The 18,961-nt window shown below is 34.0% G+C and overlaps 2 protein-coding genes across 21 annotated transcripts in view; one reads left to right on the top strand and one right to left on the bottom strand.

The window, feature by feature from the left end:
• The window catches only part of ABI1 (abl interactor 1), a 105,297-nt gene extending 86,424 nt beyond the window's left edge, over positions 1-18,873 (top strand). For 3 of the 19 annotated variants that reach the window (XM_019933302.3, XM_019933294.3, XM_019933296.3), the window contains 5 exons: positions 1,541-1,641; positions 6,910-7,086; positions 10,321-10,407; positions 14,124-14,309; positions 16,933-18,873. In XM_019933302.3, the coding sequence (XP_019788861.1) occupies positions 1,541-1,641; positions 6,910-7,086; positions 10,321-10,407; positions 14,124-14,309; positions 16,933-17,108 (727 nt within the window). In that variant the 3' untranslated portion in view covers positions 17,109-18,873. Of the gene's footprint in view, positions 1-1,540; positions 1,642-2,557; positions 2,639-6,909; positions 7,087-10,320; positions 10,408-14,123; positions 14,310-16,932 lie in introns of all 19 variants that reach the window. The other 16 variants (XM_033852385.2, XM_019933298.3, XM_019933300.3 and 13 more) reach the window with 11 other exon arrangements.
• The window catches only part of PDSS1 (decaprenyl diphosphate synthase subunit 1), a 62,508-nt gene continuing 47,357 nt past the window's right edge, over positions 3,811-18,961 (bottom strand). The window contains exon 12 of one of the 2 annotated variants that reach the window (XR_004525373.2): positions 3,811-7,128. The gene's annotated coding sequence lies outside the window, so the exon portion shown is untranslated. Of the gene's footprint in view, positions 7,129-10,253; positions 14,335-18,961 lie in introns of those variants that run through there. The other variant, XR_004525374.2, reaches the window with a different exon arrangement.

The raw sequence follows: 18,961 nt of genomic DNA on the forward strand, positions 1-18,961 counted from the left end.
GTTCTTTATAGTGGATGTAGTAATTAATAGTTTAATCATATTCAACAACTAGTTAGTTGTTAAGAGTTACTTCATTAGATATCACGGATATACCTATGAGATATAGTTCTTTTTTTCAGGAGCTTGTCCCTGTTAGAACAGGGATCAACAAACTTTTTTATAAAGGGCCAGATTGTCAATACTTTAGGATTTGTGGTCCATACGGTCTCTGCTGCAATTACTCAGCTCTATCATTGTAGCATGAGAGCAGCTACCAGCAACACGTAAATGAATGAGCATGGCTGTGTTCCAGTAAAACTTTATATATGGCACTGAAATTTGAATTTAATATAATTTTAATGTGTCATAAAATATTATTCCTCTTTTGATTTTTTTTCTACTAATTAAAATGTAAAAAAAATGTTCTTAGCTCACAGGTTGTAAAAATCAGACCATGGGCCAGATTTGGCCTGTGGGCTGTAACTTGCCAATCTCCATGTTAGAAAAAGGCACATAAGCCAGTAATTGTGGAAGTGCATAAGTGCAAAAATATTCATCTGTCTGTGATACGGTGGTGGCAGAAAGCAGAGTATTGGCCAGCTTGGGAGGAGGGAGGCCTTCATAGCAAAGCTATTTTTGTTATATAAATAGCTTTTTTCCCCTTTCTATTAGTATGTGATAATGTGATTATAGAATGCTCATATTGGAGGGAAAAAACTTATCTAGGCAGTGCAAATCATTGCCCTGTTGGGTTTCTGGGCCTACTGAGCCAATGATGTTGATTTTTAAAAGTATAATATGGAGCTTAAGGCTACACGTGTACATATGTACATTTGCATAATGTACATGTGCACACATACATTACTAAAACTGGTCAGTGCGAGGTTGTATACCTAAAGGGACAGTAAGTCCATAGAAGTAATTGGTTAAAGTTTAGTAGTATCAACTATTCTAGACTGTGCCTTGCTGAAACTTCATTATTGTCTTATTTGTCTTTTTTTTGTCATTTGCTCATTTTTTCCAAACATTTCCGTGTTTTATTGCCATTCTTTGAGATGAGTGGAGGTTTACATACTAATTTCAGACTAAAACTGGTTACCGTTTTTATTAACTTCCATAGCATCTTTTGTGGCTTCCATCACACTATTTGTTAATGTCAGTTTTCACAGTCTCAGTGAAGAGCTCCATGACAGTGTGGTTCATGTCTTGTTTGTTCACTGCTGTTTATACGAGGTTTTAAATAAATCCTTGTTGACTCATTGTACTATAAGATTATATTGGTCATTCATGTCTCAGTGATCTCTTATAGTTCTGAGTACTACGTGACTATATTGGTTTTTCAGTAGTTGGAGAAATAGAGTGAAACACAAGAACCACTTCAAGTATTAGGGTTAAAATTTATATTGGACTGTTAAAATTTGTCTTTATATATACTTGTGTGTATACATACAAGCACACACATATGCATCATAAAAGGAGTATTTAGTGGCTTTGAGTTGATTTTTTTCCTGAGTAAATCTCTAGAATTGCTATTTTCATGATTTTTCTCTCTCCTTTGCAGTGGAAGCAGTGGAGGAAGTGGAAGCCGAGAAAACAGTGGCAGCAGCAGTATTGGCATTCCCATTGCCGTGCCTACACCCTCACCACCCACTGTTGGACCAGGTGTGTCATATACTCACCCATTTTAATATGTGGTAGTAGTTAGCTTTATTATGGAAGTCTGAAATAATTTAATTACATTAGATAAAACTATTTATTAAACTTATGAGACTGTTGCCAGAATGAAAGCAAATTTAAAAACAATTTTTGATTGGTTTTCACAGGGTCTTTAGAGTTTTGCAGATGTTTCTCCTTACTTATAGAAAAGCATATTAAATAGCTTTATTAAATAACTTTTTGGACATTTTGCTTTAGAAATACTTGCCTTGGGCACAAGTCAAGAATGATATTTATTATTTCAAGAGCAAACCAATATTATTGATAATTCAACCAAAAGATCAGTGTCTTTAATGTGAATTATGTATCATTGAACTTTGATGTTGCCTTATAGGCTAGTAAGTATGTCAACTCCACTGTTAGCTGGTTTTGTGACTTTACTACATTTATGTATGGTATTCAATACGTATTTCAGTAAAATGCCATGAATATAAAATGGGATTAAATCAGGAGAAGCTCTTTTACTTTTTAGATTATATAAAAATTTAAGAAATCACAGCAGAGCATTAAATTGGTCCCTTGATTTTTTTATTAAGTGAAAGGAGGACTTTATGGTGTTAAAAGTACACACTTTAAAAGTAAGTTTGATAATCAAAAGTTGTTAGGGAAAAATACTTAGTTTCTCAAGGATGTTGTTGAAAAGGGAGAAAAAGCTACTTATAAAAACAGGCATATTTTATAGTTAATGAATGCGTGAACTCAATGATCTTTTTACCTAGTAAAATTCTTACTCATTCGAACATGCTTTACATATGGGTATCTTTCTCTTTTTTTCTTATTTCCAAAACGTACTTCCTTACTGTTTCAGAATGATTAGTTCTGTTTATTGCACTCTGACCTGAATTATAAACTATTTTATTAGAAAACATTTCTGTCCCTCCTCCTTCTGGAGCTCCACCAGCACCACCTCTTCCACTACTTCTGCCCGTGAACACTGTGATAGGTGAGACTGCATAACCACCGGAGTGATTTACCTTACTGTGCAGAGTTCACAGTAAGCTCCTCTGTTAGATGGCTCGCTTTTGTAGTTGTTAGGTTGTAGGTGGTAATACAAAGTTTAAAGTATTAAATCTAATTTACACTAATTTCTTCTGGTGAAAGGCCTCTGAAGTTACACAGAAACTTCTCTGTGATGTCAGATGCTTCTATGCCTAGTTTATAACCAATTTAATGTGGTTTGCATTTGTTCTGTTTAGATTTTTCTAGGAATATTATAGCAGTGATTGTTCAAAAAAAATTTTTTTTAATAGTGATGTAATATTTTTTTAAAGTGAAACTTGATTTGGAACTCCCTGGTATATACCACAGTCACAGGAGTGGGGTGAAGGTGGGGGACAAGAGGAAGAAGATGAAAAAGAGAATGGTGTGCGGTGTGGGGTACCCTGAGGCTTTCCAGTGGGTCACAGCTGAAAAACTCTGATATAGCCCAGGATTTATGGCATCTGAGGATGCCATGAAACATTTTGTTCAATAAAATACATTTAAATTGCTCCCAAGTTGGGGGAGACTGGATTGAGCATATAAGGAATTCCAAATATAGACTTGGTATAAAACCATTCAGCCTAGAAATGCACAGTAGCATTTGGGTGGAAATGGATAAAGAGCTGTTTCAAATATTGAGAGCTTAGGTGAAATAAAGCCATCTAGCAACTTCTTTTCAAAACATTGGCACTTGTACTCAGAGGAGAGGGGAAAAGGAAGTAATAAACAGAAGACCCAAGTAATAGAAATTGTTGGCAGAAAGTCCATGTGGAAAAAAAATGCCCTCAACCTAATTAATAATCAGGAAAACAAAAACTACGAGATACTATTTTATAGCTACCAGATAGGTAAAAATGTAGAAGTCCACCAGTACCATATGTTGATGAGGATGTGCAGTAACAGAAAGGTATGTTGCTGGTGGGAGTTTATTTGTTGATTCAGTCACTTTAGAACATAATTTGTTGTTACCCAGTCAAGTTGAACCAGGTTTCTACCTTAGATTTATCAGTTTCATTTCTAGATATTTGCCCTAGCGTACTGGTTCTCAAAACATGGTTATGGAACTCCTGGGGGTTGCCAAAATCCTTTCTTGGAGTTTTTGCGGTCAGAACTATATCCATAATAATACTAAGACTTATTTGCCTTTTTTATTCTCATTCTGGTACAAGTACACAGTGGAATTTTCCAGAGGCTACATAACATATGATAACATCATTTTTGACAACTAATGGATTGTGTATTTGTGTATTTATGTATTTTAAAGATAAATCAGTTTTAATTTCTAATATGGTAATTAATCAGTTAATTATGGTAATTAATCAGTTTCTAATATGGTATAACCCACTTCAACAAAAATTTTTTGAGGTTCTCTAATTTTAGAGTGGATCCTAAGACCATAAAGTTTAAAAACTACTATACTAGAGCAGTGGCTTTTGGAGTATGATTTACAGACCAACAGCATCATCATCATGGGGGAACTAGTTAGGAATGCAAATTCTCAGGTCCCATTCCAGACCTACTCATTCAGAAACTCTGAGACTGGAGCCCAGCAGCCTGTATTGTAACAAGCCCTCAAGGTGAAATTCTGATCACTGCTGAAGTTTGCGAACCACTGTTCCAGAGAAACTTAGGAACCATATTTAGGAATGTTCACAGTAGCGGTATAATAATAATAGCAAAAATCTGGATGTATCCCAAATGTCTACAGTGGAATGGATAAATAATTGTGGCATGTTCATATGCAAATAAAGCAATAAAAATGAATGATATATTGATATATTTCTCAACATGGATGAATCTTAAAAGATAATATCAAAGGAAAACAGCAGAAATACATAATCAATACAGAATCATTCCATTATGAAAGTTTATAAATTTGCAAGGTCTCTGTGTGTACTGTTTAAGGTTATAATTATCTATGATTTTTAAAAAAGTGCATACAGTGAGTCCCCTACATACGAACGAGTTCCGTTCTGAGAGCGCGTTCATTAAGTCCAATTTGTTCCTAAGTCCAACAAAGTTAGCCTAGGTATCAACTAACACAATTGGCTATGTAGTACTGTACTGTAATAGGTTTATAACACTTTTCACACAGATAATACATAACAAACACAAAAAATAAAACATTTTTAATCTTACAGTACAGTACCTTGAAAATTACAGTAGTACCAGCTATACCAATGCTGCTTTTACACTTGCTTCCGGACATCCTGGGCTTGAAATAAAGGTCTGTACTACTGTACTCCATACAGTGCTGTACAGTAAAGTACACAGAAGCACAACCACTTGTAGAGGATGCACGCACATGACAGTGTACATCAGACACGTGAACTAACTTTAAGTGATTGGACACGCGAATGCATGTTCGCATCTTTTGAAAGTTCGCAACTTGAAGGTTTGTGAGTAGGGGACTTACTGTATAGTGAAGAGAGAGAATGTTTAACACATATGTTTTGGAGTTTGGGGTTCAGAAGGGGCAAACAAGCTTCAGTGATACTGGTAATATTCTAGTTCTTGGAGCTGAGTATTTTTCCTTAAAAAAAAATATGTAATATATATAAAAATATAAATAATATTTATTTATGTAAACAAATTATATATAACCAGTATAAATAATTATATATATTAGTATATGTAACCATATGTATATGTATTATTTATATATAGCATGTATGATTATGTATATATCAATCATACACCATTTGGTATTATTTATTTCATAATTTTATTTTAATATTAAAATAAATTCTAAAATAGGCATAGTTTGGAACTGCTATTAAATAGCTTTATTTTGGTTTTAAATCACCAAGACAAATAACCTGGATTTTATACAGTTTTTATATAAGTCAAAAGAAATATAGAAATCATTTTATTGAGATTTCTATTAAAAATGGTTAAAGGGTTACTTCTTAACTCTTTGGAAAACTTAACCTGTCCAGAGTTACTCGTTCATGAAGGCATTTGAATAGACTCTTATTTATAAAGTGTGTTTCTGTTTAGGAATTGAGCATGTGGATGATTTAAATAATTAGTGACTGCCTATGGCTTGGGAGCTCCAAAATGTTGAATATTAGCACTTCTTTTAATGAACAACCTCTGCTGTATGGCTTTTTTCTAATAATTTATATGACCTCTAGGAGAGGTTAAATTGGATGACTGAATGAAAGTAAACCAGGATGTTGTCTTTTTATTTGCTCAGTCATGGTTAGATGTTTGGGAGGATAATGTTAATCCTGAAGTTACCTTTGGAAGGTATAGTTAACTTTAGAGGCTTTGAACTTTATATTAACCTTTAAAATTTTAAACTTCTGAAATGTTGGTAAATAAAATTTTAAGTATTGTTAATACTTTAGTTAGTTTAGATATGCATAATGTAAAGAAAAATGTGCTTTGGGTGTAGTACGGAAAAAAAGCCCTCCAAGGATATGGAAAAAGATAATGGATTTTCTACACAAAGCTGCCTTAAAATGTCCATGTTTTACAGAGTCCAAAATTTTTTTCAGCTTTATCAGTTACAGAAATGTAAGTGATAGGGCAAAGTGTGTAATTCTTAAAAGCTGGGAGATATACAACAAATCTGACATATATAAGTGCTTTGAAACTAGAAATTATACTTCTCTTAAAAATGGTTCTACTATAATATGTATTGGTAATAACTGCTAATACATTAAACATTCAAATAAATATAGTAGTGCATGTGGAAAATATGCTTAATTGTTTACATTTTATAATTTAAGCTGGGTTTGGCTGGATAGATTCTTATACTGTGCTTCTGAAGATTTGGCAATGGAAAGGAGAAGAAGTCTGTAAACCAGATATTAAGATATTCACATCTAAAAACTGATGCTTTCCACCTCAGACTATCATTTGGTACTTATTTTCTTGGAAAGACACAGTTGACATATAAAAGCTGTATGTTTTAAAATGTTACAGAAAAAAATTTATACATTTTATTAGCAAAATACCATTTGGTATTATGCTAAATTAAAAGGCTTAAGAATATTACTTATTTACTTTTGCACTTTCCACACAGTATCTGTTTTTCCTTCTTTTTGTAACTTCAGAGATAGAGCTGTTTGTGTTTTATCTTTACTTTTCTCTTTATTTTGTGCTGTGGGCTTTAAAAAGTAATAAACATTTCTTGCCGATAGTCTCCTTCTCTTTGTTCTGCCATCGGAGGTGACGTGCAATGCTCAAGTTCTTTGTTGGTTGCCTTTGACTAATGCTTTTCAGCAGCCCCGGGCTCAGCTCCTGGTTCCCAGTATGGCACAATGACCAGGCAGATTTCTCGACACAACTCTACCACTTCCTCGACATCTTCTGGTGGATACAGACGGACTCCCTCTGTGACGGCTCAGTTTTCTGCTCAGCCTCATGTTAATGGAGGTCCACTTTATTCTCAGAATTCAAGTAAGCTTGTGCTTTGCAGGTTTAACGGCAGCAGTGGAGCTCCTTTTGAAGGAAATTATTTGAAATTGTTATTCTTGCCAGTGATAGACAACAATTGAAACCGTGCTATTTCATGTTTATTTTTGTTTTAAGAAGTTAAACCTTGGGGACTTCCCTGGCTGTCCAGTGGTTAGGACTCTGCACTTCCACTGCAGGGGGTGCGGGTTTGAGCCCAGGTTGGGGAACTAAGATCCCGCATGCTGCATGGTGCGGCCAAAAAAAAAAAAAGTTAGACCTTGAAGCATATCATTTTAAGAATAATTGCTTATCCCTTTCAAAAAAATTCAGGCTTACTGAGTATACTCGTATACTAAAATTTAACTGATGAAATTTTTACTACTGTAAGTAGAACTAGAGAAGAAAACCACTGAAATTAATTAAGCTGAATTTATTTTTATTGGCATGTTTGATACAGTTCAATAACAGTAAACTTAAAAACATTGTGACAGTTTTTCTTTACAATAATATAATAAAATTGCTGGCTATCACTTTTAAGCTTGTTAACCTATACTGAAATGAGTTCCAAACCATTAAAAACCATTTGTGATGCCTGCTTATTCTGTCTCTAATAATTGTAACAGTGGGGAGGACTTTGTTTTGATTTTTTTCTGTTCACCTCAAATTGCACATCTCAACACTAACTGCAATCAGTGTTTAAAGGCTGATAAGATTAGAAAATAGCTTTGGCATAAAATGTGAGAAAGTTCAAATTGCTTAGGGTAGTCATTAATTCCACTTTCCATATCAAAATGCTCAGTCCAACCAGGAGAAATCTGAAATGAGCCAGTTCAGTATTTGTTACTGGCTTGAAGCGGTGATCACCAGGCATAGACTGAAACACTTCCCCATGTGGCTTTTGTAGGCTGCATGTTATGTTATATTATTTTACCTAAAAAACACTGAATACTCCATATTTACATAGAAAGTTGGTTTTAAGTTCTTTTCATTTATGATGCATGTTTTGAACAAGTTTTAAAGTAGAGCTAAGGAGAAAGTTCTGTTATTTATTTTTTTGGTTAAACTTTAAAGACTAATTGTTATAAACAAAAAAAAGTCCTAAGAATTGAAAACCACTTTAGCAGAAATATCACAACTCATAGATAATCCCAAAATTTATACAACCCTTTTCCAGACTAAAATTTTCATCCAAGCTACTAAGAAACTTTACCAGTTAGAATTTTACCTCACATTTCCCCTGGTCTCCTTTTGGTAATGAAAAGTAGCTGGCGGCTGAGAATTCCACAGTTAATCTGATTATTAGTCTCACTAGTTTCATGAACTTTTAATTTTTTTTCATATTCTGCATTTTTAGATCCCATCTTTGTGTTCATTATTTTTTTCATCGCTTAGTTTACTCCGCAAATAGGGTTTCTGGTGACTCTTCACCTGATACATGTTTGTGTGGTTCTGTTTTAACAGTACTTGGGTGGGTTGCTTATCCTCAAACAAGACATTTTCATTACTGAATGACTGTATTTTTGGACATCATAAAGCAAATTTGGCCTCAAATTTTAAATATATTACTGTGTGTTGTCAAATTAATTATCCTTCAACCTGAGTTATTGTTGGTGTTGTAGTAGCAGTAGTAGTAGTATGTAAATGTTTTTAGTGTTTTGATGTGCATATTCCCCTTCTGTCTAAATGTGGTGATAATGATTAGTATTGTCACAACATAGCCTCTTTTTCTTTATGTACTAACCAGCATGGCTCATTACTAAGGGTTGTTTCTAAAAAAATTTTTTAGGTTTGTGGGAGTTGTTTTTTTTTTAAGTTAAAAAGCTATAATGTTTTATTAAAAGTATATATATGTATATACTGGAACAAGTGTGTGTGTGTATACACACACACACACGCACACACACACACACACACTTGTTCCAGTATATACATACTTGTGTATACTTCTATATACAGAGTATCAGAATGAACCAGGACTAATTTCATAGTGAATTGAATGTTATTTTTAGCCATACAATGAATATTAATGCACATATACTGCTTTAAGTTGTTGCTTATTTGTATACTGAACATCTTTCATATTTTTATGCCTACCAAACTGAATTTGTAGATTGGATTAATTGAAACAATCTTTCAATTAAATGATCCTTGGGAGCCAATCAGTTGTTTTTCCCTGTCAGTTTAGTGTCACTTCTTGGTGACTACCAGTAAACTGAATTTTGTGATTCAGTCCTATTGACTTTTTCTAAGCAATCTTTGGCCATTACCATCTTGTTAAAATAAGACAGGGTGGTAAATATATGAATATTTACTTTTAGATAGTTTTAATTTTTAATACATTTGCTGTCCACATGAGCATTTGCTGTCAGTTTCCTATAAATTATGTGTTCTCCAGAAAGAAGACAGAGTATGTTTCCAGCTACCCAGTGATTCTTTAGAAATTATTTTAATACAAATAATTGCATATTTTACCTTATTGTTAGATTAGGTTTCCTTTTTCAGAGTATTGATGAAAGGAAGGTCACTTGAAATATTCCATGAAATTCAGTGAACAATTAACATGGTATATGGAGCACTCTTATGCCCTAGTAAATTTAAGAGTGATGTCTTTAAAAATAAAACTGTCAACTTAAAAAGTAATAATAACCTTGTTTTACAAACAAGGGTTTTTCCTAAAGAGCTGTGTGTAAATTCGTTTTTAAAGAAAACCTGTGATTGATGCATTTATTTATACATGGAATAAACAGCTATCCTGTAACATATTCATTTTGTTTATTTAGGTTTATTTACAACATCACCCTAAAGCTAGACATACCTGTTAGGTTAGAGAGATAAGGCGAAGACACAACATCCTGGAAACCTTTATTGGTATTTCACTGTTAGCTGTTTTTTTAAAGTCTTTCCTTAGAATTCAAAAATTTCATTGCGTGAAAGTGATGGTAAATTTAAATCTTACCCAAACAATATAACATTAGGATTAAAGCAAATGTATTTGTTTTTTAATAAAATTAACCAGCTGGCTAAACACAACTCAGCTTTAGGTTTGCTCCTGGGAAATGAACTTGAAGAAGGTTCTGCAGGTTTTTGTTTTGTTTTTTGTTTTTTTTTTGTTTCATTTGCAGACTGTTCTTTGCATACTTATGTTTGTGGTCTTTGTAACTGACTTCTGCTTTTTGTTTGTTTCCTTTTCTTTCCTTTATCTGTTTTACTTCCCCCATTCTGTGTTGTTGCTGCCAGTTTCTATTGCTCCACCCCCTCCCCCTATGCCTCAGTTGACTCCACAGATACCTCTCACAGGCTTCGTGGCCAGGGTGCAGGAAAACAGTAAGTTTGGAAAAACCGAGCTATCCAAGAGTAGAGGCTGTCTCCTTATATAGCATGCATGGCTGATGAGTCATCATTTTCCTTACTTTTATTGAGAAGCTAATCTTATCTTGAAAAGGGGTGCAGATATGTTATTGAAACTGAAGAGCACGATCTTCAGTTTTTCTTCTGTGTGCATGATTACTGACTCAGATGACTTTCAAAACTGAAGTTTTCTTATGTATTTATATGCTCTAAAACATGAAATCTGATCTTTGCAGATTCTTAAGGAAAGAGTAATCAAACCCCAAAATTCAAATTGTGTGGAAACTACTAGCTTTCAATAGTTATTAGGGGAATTGAGTTCTCATCAAGATGTATAGGTAGTTACACTGTGAGATTAAATTTATCATGCAGTTGGGACGGGTGTTTTATTTTGTTTTTCATTGTTTTTGTTTTCCTCCTTTGGTTACATTTTTGGAGAAAACTTTGTAGCCTCAGATTTTTATACGTAAATCGTTTTGAACCTATTATTAAGATTTGTTGTTAGGATAAAAATGAATCTGCAAGAATAAGTAAATTACATCCATGCTCTCCGTTAAGAGTGATAATCAGTGTAGAGTCCTCTTCATGTTTTGTCTATGTGTGGGCCCATGAGGATGATTTCTGAACATGCAAATCTGTCACCTTTTTTAGGTCTTCTCTGAAGGTCAGGTTTAATGACTTGGAAATTCTTTTGAATATATGGATTTAATTAGGATAGAGTAGTTTTTATATTACTACCTGAGTACTTTGACGTTCTGGGAGATATATAATCCTAACTACATGATCATAGTGAGTGTTATTTGGCAAAATGAAAAATACCCCTATTACTGAATTGTATTATGCCAAAATAGCTGTTGAGATGAAGATGGTAAGGTGGTCCAGTACTAATTCACCTCATTTGGGATCATCACCATGCAAATAAATCTCAGAATGGTTTCAACAAATGTGTAACTCATATGACCAGCCCATCCTCCAGGAGAAAACATTGTGGCAAATTCCACCGTGCAGCTTTTGCTGACCCTATTGTGTTATTCTCCACATTTCCTCCCTTCGTCCAGTCAAGTATTTGTTTATTCAGTGTTACGTCCTAGGCTCTGGGAGGAATACACAGTCTAAGACAAAGTCCCTACCTTTAAGAAATTGGTGATTTAATGGGCTTTTAAAACAGTTTCAAAATGTTGAAACTTCTGAGCATAAACCAACCTTATCGTTTACATTTGGTTGGAAACTCTGTTTAAACATGTAAAAATAAGTGAATCTTCCTTTTAAAAATAAGTGAACAAAGGTAAATCGCTGGTCCTTAATGCTCTAAGAGTTTAAAAACTGCAAGAGTTTAAAAACTAAGCCAATTCAACTTTTGAAGTGCCTTAGAGCCAAGAATTTTTAGGACATATTTTAAAATGGCCATAATAAACATCCAGTTAGTGAGTCCAAAGCTCATTGATTAGGTTTTTGGTAATAACCCCTTTTTCATAGAAATTCGGTGTTAACGTACATGCATGGTCTTGCTAAAGAGGCCCACGGTACTATTTTAGTTCTTTTTCCTAAACATATGAACTTGAGTCAGTAATTCTCCTTGTGCTGCAGAATGCCCAACTTTATTTGGCATCTGTTTTCTTTAAAAGCACGTTAGGAAGATTGTTGATAAATTGTGTATCAATATCTTAAATGTTTTATGAATTACAGATTTTCTGTGTTCGTTCTTCTCATAAACGTTCACTTATGGCACTCAAATTGGTGATAATGAATGCACGTAGCAGTTAACCTATTAATAAATGTTTCAGTTTAAGACATGAGCCTCTGAAAAAAGCAGTGTGTTTACATCTGTTTATGATTAACATCTGAAAGCGTTTGAACAATCATGCGTCGTGCTAGACAGAGTATTATGCACAGAGAATAAGACTGACTGGACTCTTGCCCCAGTGTATGTAATTTGAAGATAAGCCAGTGTAGATTAACAGCAGTTGGACATAGTAAACTAGTAAATTATGTATAAATCAAGAGTAAATGTACTTTAAGATTTCAGGCAAACATATATAATTTATACATTAAGCCATATTAAGGACATGAGCTATGGCTCTTTAATGTCAGAATGGATTCACATGCATTTTCTTCTCCTCAATAATATTTGCAAGTTTTATGGAGAAGGGATGGGCAGAAATAAAATGAATCCTACCATTTGGAGGAAAAATAAATTGTACACCTGTTTGAGAGCTATCCGAATGAGCATCAGCACACAGGATTTGTTTCTTAATAGTCTTTTTCATCCCCCAACAGGATAAAATAGAAATCACAGAATTAAATTGGTTATCAAGTAGGGCTATTATCTGCTTATGTTTTAAATCTGGATTCCTTGGTTATATTCTCAGTGCATTATTCCAAATAGGGTGTAGAAAACTTTAAGACTATATTACAAATAGATGATGACCATCTTCTTTGATCACATAAATAGCCCCAGAAATTGGCATTTGAATTAGTATGTTGGTATTCTGAATTTCTCCACTGCAGATATTATATAATTCCTGTATCAATTTATATCAGAGCATTTTCATATGTCTTTAACTTTTAAAGAAATTTGTCAATCAGAAACTTAAGAATTAGTTGTGCTCCAGCTCTGAATTCCTTAATATTGGGAGCATTTGTTATCTGGTATCATATATTTCATTGAACACAGTTCTAGCCTGACATTTTCCTGTTTCACTGTTTACACCTTTGATTATTTAAATCACACACATACACATTCCACAACCATCTAGAATTTGAGGTATGAGTCATTTTTATTGTTTTGCATGATTTGAGTTCCTTTCTTTTTTCTTTTTTTAAACATCTTCCTGCAGTACTTTATTTTTAAAATCTTTATTGTGGATGTATTCTTAGAAAATTGGATCTTTAGGATCTAGTCTTTCCCTCGTCCCATTCTTAGTTTTACTAGCAATAATGTAAAAATCTTAGCTTGCTTTCTACATTTAAGAAGTTGATTATCTTAAAAAAAAAAAGTTGATTATGAATACAAACATTTTTGAAAATATTCAGTGAGATTTTTTTTACTAGCTTGGAATTATTTAATTTTAAATTTATTTTCCCTTGTTAAAATTTAAATAAAATAATAGAAAAACGTACACATAGAAGCAGACCTAATACCACCAGCTTTCTTTTTTTTTATTCCTCCAAAAAAACAAAAAATAAACACGTATCCACCCACTGGAGATTTATTTCTGTGGAACTAAAGGTAACTTTTTAAAAGCCAAAACCAGGGACATGAATGTGCACAATAAATGATTATCAAACCATTAATGTTATTCATAACGTTTACTATAGTGCAAATGACAAATGTGATGTAAGGCTTATTTAGGGAGATATGCTAACTAAAGAGTGACATTTGTTCTGATCTGAGCCTTGGAATAAGGGAAGTTCTTTATTCCTGTAGTCTTATAAACAGATTGTCTCCTAACCTCTGCATTCATTAATTTGTAGAACTTCCTAATACCCTTAATTTTTTAGCTCATTTTATTATTGCAAAATTATTCTTAAAAGTAGTAGAAGCTTTAACACACCAAGCTTTTATTTCTAATCATTGCATGTTTTATTATAGTGCATGCTGTATACGAATTAGAGCTTTCTTCAATTCTGTTAACTTACGAGTTTCTGTCTAGTCCGATTTCTGATTCAAATTCAGTATCTGGATGTTTTAGTTGCTGATAGTCCGACCCCACCACCTCCTCCTCCACCAGATGACATTCCCATGTTTGACGACTCTCCACCACCGCCACCGCCGCCGCCAGTGGACTATGAAGATGAGGAGGCCGCAGTAGTCCAGTATAACGATCCATATGCAGATGGGGATCCTGCTTGGGCCCCCAAAAATTACATCGAGAAAGGTAGGGTACAGTCATCGTTGAACTGCTGTAAAGGGTAAGAGCTAATTATAGTATTTTAGAGCCATAAAAAACACGGAGTCCAGCGTTTCTCCACCTTGAGAATAGCTTTACCAGCCAAGATGATTTAGTTCCTGTACATTCCCAATATAAAGTGAGGATTCTTTATTTTCTCTTTATTTTTTAATTAGAGTATAGTTGATTTACAATGTGGTGGTGATGTTAGTTTCAGGTATACAGCAGAGTGATTTGATAGATGTATATATTGCAAAATGAAATAGTTTAAACTTGCCAGCCATTCAGTCTTGTCACAACTACTCAACCCCACTGTTGTAGCACAGAAGCCGTCGTGGGGACTTGCCCGGTGGCCCAGTGGTCAGGACTCGGCACTTTCACTGCTGAGGGTTCCATTCAGTCCCTGGTTGGGGAACTGAGGTCCCATAAGCCACGCAGTGCAGCCAAAAAAAAAAAGGAAAAAGCAGTCGTAGCACACAAGTGAACGGGCACGACTGTGCCCCGGCAAAATTTCATGGACAAACAGAGGCACCGGCTTGGATTTGGCCATGGGCCACTGCTTGCAGACTCCTGGTCTAAACCAGAGAGTTTTAGTATTTAGTAGGGTATTTAGTAGGGTTAGAGTCCAAGCCTTCAATAGTCACCTTTGTAAATCACAAGATGACTAAAACCTGGTTTAATAGGAGTTCAGTTGAATATGTTAACCCGGCAGTATGACATGACTGTTCCAGAAGTCAGATTCTTAGGGTACATTAGCTGAACTTCAACCTAATATGTACAAATCTGATAATATTCATTTATAGTAGACCAGTATTATGTTTAATTTTAAGTACCATATTTCAGGATCTTGCAAACAAGAATGCCTTCAGAGGAGGATATTCAGGAGGCTGAAATATCTAGAAAGTGCATCTATAAAAAGAAACAGCTGAAAGCACTGTTTTTAAGTTGAGGAAAAAGATTTCAGAGGGACTAGACAGCTATTTTCAAATTTTTAATCATGTAGATAGAGGTAGATAAGAATATTAGATTTCTATTTCCAAAGAACCCTACGGTTAAGTACATACAGAAGGGAGAGTTTAGATCTTTATGTGGAGTTAGGGTCCTGGAGATAGAATGGACATTGAATGGTTAAATACTCAGCAGTGAGAGTTATTAAATGAGAGAATATATGCACTGGGGGAGGGGAAGTTAGGTGGGACTAGGTTTCATTTACAGAGGGGATTTGGAAAATAGAAACAATTAATTTGACACAGTGTTTTTATCAGCTCTTTGTACAAGTAGAACTAAGAACCCGAGGAAATAATATTTTCATTTTGCTGAATGACTTTGAGGGTGTCAGGTGTTGTCATGATCAGTTTAAAAGTCATCTGTACCACTCAAAATGGGACTCTGAATACAAAGAAAATGTTTCTCCCTAGCAGTCACTCGGTTTTCTTGGGTGGTTATTTAGCCAAAACACCAGGATAATAATTTAACATTATTTATTCTGTATGTTTTGGTGTTTTTAAAACTGGTATGTTAAGTGAGCTTGTGATCACAATACTGTGATTCTGCTACAGGATTAAAATGGAGAATGGACTTGTTGGATTTACTTCATATACTGTTTTGTAAAGGGGAAAAAAGATTGCCTGTTTCAGTTTAGAAAATGATGCTGTGGATCAGTACTACACGTCTCTTCCTTATTGTAATTCACTGGTTCAGGATAATTATGGGGCAAAGCCACCTTTCTTAAGGGAAAAATGAGTTCCAGAAGATCTTAAATGTCTTAAAAACTCTATTTTAAGAAAAACACTACCTGAGTTAAGTTAATGAAAAAAAATTTGTATGACATACTGTTTCACATATACTAGAAAATTACATATTTCAGAATTATGTTGTAAAGACAGAGGAAGGAATAATTAAATTCATAAACCAATAGTTTGGAAAGCTGGTAGTTGTTTGATGCCTTTCCTTTCCACAACACTGTTTGCAAAGGAAGTGGATATTTTGAACTCAGCATAATCACAGAATTGCAAAATGGTTCTCTAAGTCTTAATTAATGAGTCTTTACTCACCTAGTTCCCCTTTAAAAATAGAAATTCTTGTTGACCTTTAAGGGGTGTGTGTGTGTGCGCATATGTGTATGTATATTTAAATCTAGGTATAGCCCCATAAACTACATGAATATTCTCCTGCGATGGGTAGGATATTCACCTCCCAGTATATGTATATTTTTAAATTAGATGGTTGTTACCTGGTTTACTGATTGGCTACGCAGCTTTGCTTACTAGTTATTTTGAAAAATGGTGCTTTGCATGTGGTTGGCACTTAGTAGACATTTGAACGAATGAATTGAAACATCTAATAAATCCTAAAATTCAGAGATCTTTCCTACATAGGTTGGTAGAAACTCAGCTTCTCTAATTTAGTTGTCAGTTTGGCCCGAAGATCAAGCTAGTGATTTAGTAGCCATGGTTGGCTACTTGACCTACCTGGTATATAGATTTAAGAATTAAGACTTTTCATTAAAATAGTTGGGTTGGCTATACTGTTAATTGGCATTACATTTTAAAATTCGATTAAATGTTGGATATAGTGCACTGACATGATATTTTAACTCTTTTCTCCATAGTTGTGGCAATATATGATTATACAAAAGACAAGGATGATGAGCTATCATTTATGGAGGGTGCGATCATCTATGTAATAAAGAAGAACGATGATGGCTGGTATGAAGGAGTCTGCAATCGAGTGACTGGTCTGTTCCCTGGGAACTATGTTGAATCGATCATGCACTATACTGATTAAATCTTTGCTTTTAAAGTAGGTTCTTATTATCACTCAGTCATACTGTGGGACTATTACGGTTAACAGGATTGTCTTAAAATGTTTTAAAATGTGCCCATATGTTCAGGACATGCTGTTTTATTGGTATAATTGAATGTCTACCTGTAAGCATAAATCTCTGAGGCAGTTGGTGTATTGCTAAACAGCAATCTATACAAGAGGCTGTCTGTCACTGATTGTGCTTATATACTTACTTACACATTGTTAACTTCATGACCAGCCTAAATATTCTGGGGGTGTGGGGTATAATATTTCACAAATCATGACTCAGATTGTGCCATTACATGTTTCAGTGCAGCATGGTTACTAACGCTCTGTCAGACTAATATTAAAATCAGAAAACTTAAATGCTGGTGCTGGTCATACTTTTTGTTTAGACTCTCTCATTCTTGAAATATACTGTTTGTTTAAAGCATGCATACAAATTTATGTATTGAAATATACTTAACAAAATCCAAGATGCTTCCAATTTGTGTAATACTTACTTGGAGTACTCGTACTTAGGTCTCTTGAAACGAATTGAGTCTCTAAGATCTCCATGTGAAACAAAGACAATTGGGTTACCTGTAGTCTTGTCATTTGTACCGAAGTTTTTTAATGAGTGAATTTGCATTATAAATTTTGTCCATTCATAAATACGTAAGTGAACCAAAGGTTTTTGTCCTTTCCTTCACTGGTTTGCTTTAAAAAAATAATAAAAGATACTGAATTATGGCAGAATTATGGTTCTATTTTCTCAATATATTAACTTGGGAAAAAAATTTTAGCCTTTTCTCAACCTATCCCAACAGCAGTGGCTGATTTTTGTAGAATTTAAAATCTGAGATGGTTATTTACAAGTCAGTCTACTGAATTCCTTTTCTAAAGTAACTTTTTCAAAGCTAAGAAAATGTGTGGAAGTGCACATGCTGTAGGTAAAATTCTTAAGGATTGCTCTATCAGTCCTTTGGTTTTCCAGTGGACTGTGATATACTGGTTCAATGAAAGGAAATAATTATCTTTTACATATTTTTTTGGTAGAAGTGGATGCGATTGATTTTTGAATACGCACTGTTTAACCCATTACCTGGCACTAGCAACATAAAAAGATTTTAAAAATAAAATAATTGGGGAAAAAAGGTGCATCATGTATTAATCATTGAACAGGGATATACCTGACCAACAGATTTGTATTGTCTTTTGACATAACTGAAATGCAACACGTGCACTTTGTGTGTCTCCTCTTAAGGGAGGGTTAGAGGGATGTTTTCTCTTATCGTGTGCATACTGCCTAGGATGTTAAAGTAGAGCACTCACCTGTGGGTTTCTGTGTACTGAGGATTTGTTTGGATTTCAAATTACAGTTATGTACTGGGCATTACAGATAACAGCATAGTAAATGGTAAGACTAGTGCAAAACGTATATTTCTGAAAATTAAAGACCATTATTGTTACCAAATCAATGTGACTGTTGAATATGCATTTTGCCTTTGTTAATTTTAAACATGATTCCAGTATCACTATTGATCAGTTACCTTCTTCATTTTTTAGAGTGGACTGTTCTCTTAATTTTGTATATAACCTGTTGTCTAAATTTTATGTACAGTCTTTTATAATAAACCATTCTCCTATATGAAATTTTGGATACTGTTAAAATCTAACTAATGTGGATTGAAATGTAGACTTCAGTTTTATGATCTTTACTCCTATGGTGAAACAAGATAAACCATTTGAATTTTAACATTGATTATTTATTTGTGTAATGGCTTTACATGTGGATATTAACCGTGTAAACAATACCACATCTAACCGTCAAGTACCGCGATTAGAGTTTA

The sequence above is a fragment of the Tursiops truncatus genome, chromosome 2, assembly GCF_011762595.2.
Source record: "Tursiops truncatus isolate mTurTru1 chromosome 2, mTurTru1.mat.Y, whole genome shotgun sequence".
NCBI classification, from domain to species: domain Eukaryota; kingdom Metazoa; phylum Chordata; class Mammalia; order Artiodactyla; family Delphinidae; genus Tursiops; species Tursiops truncatus.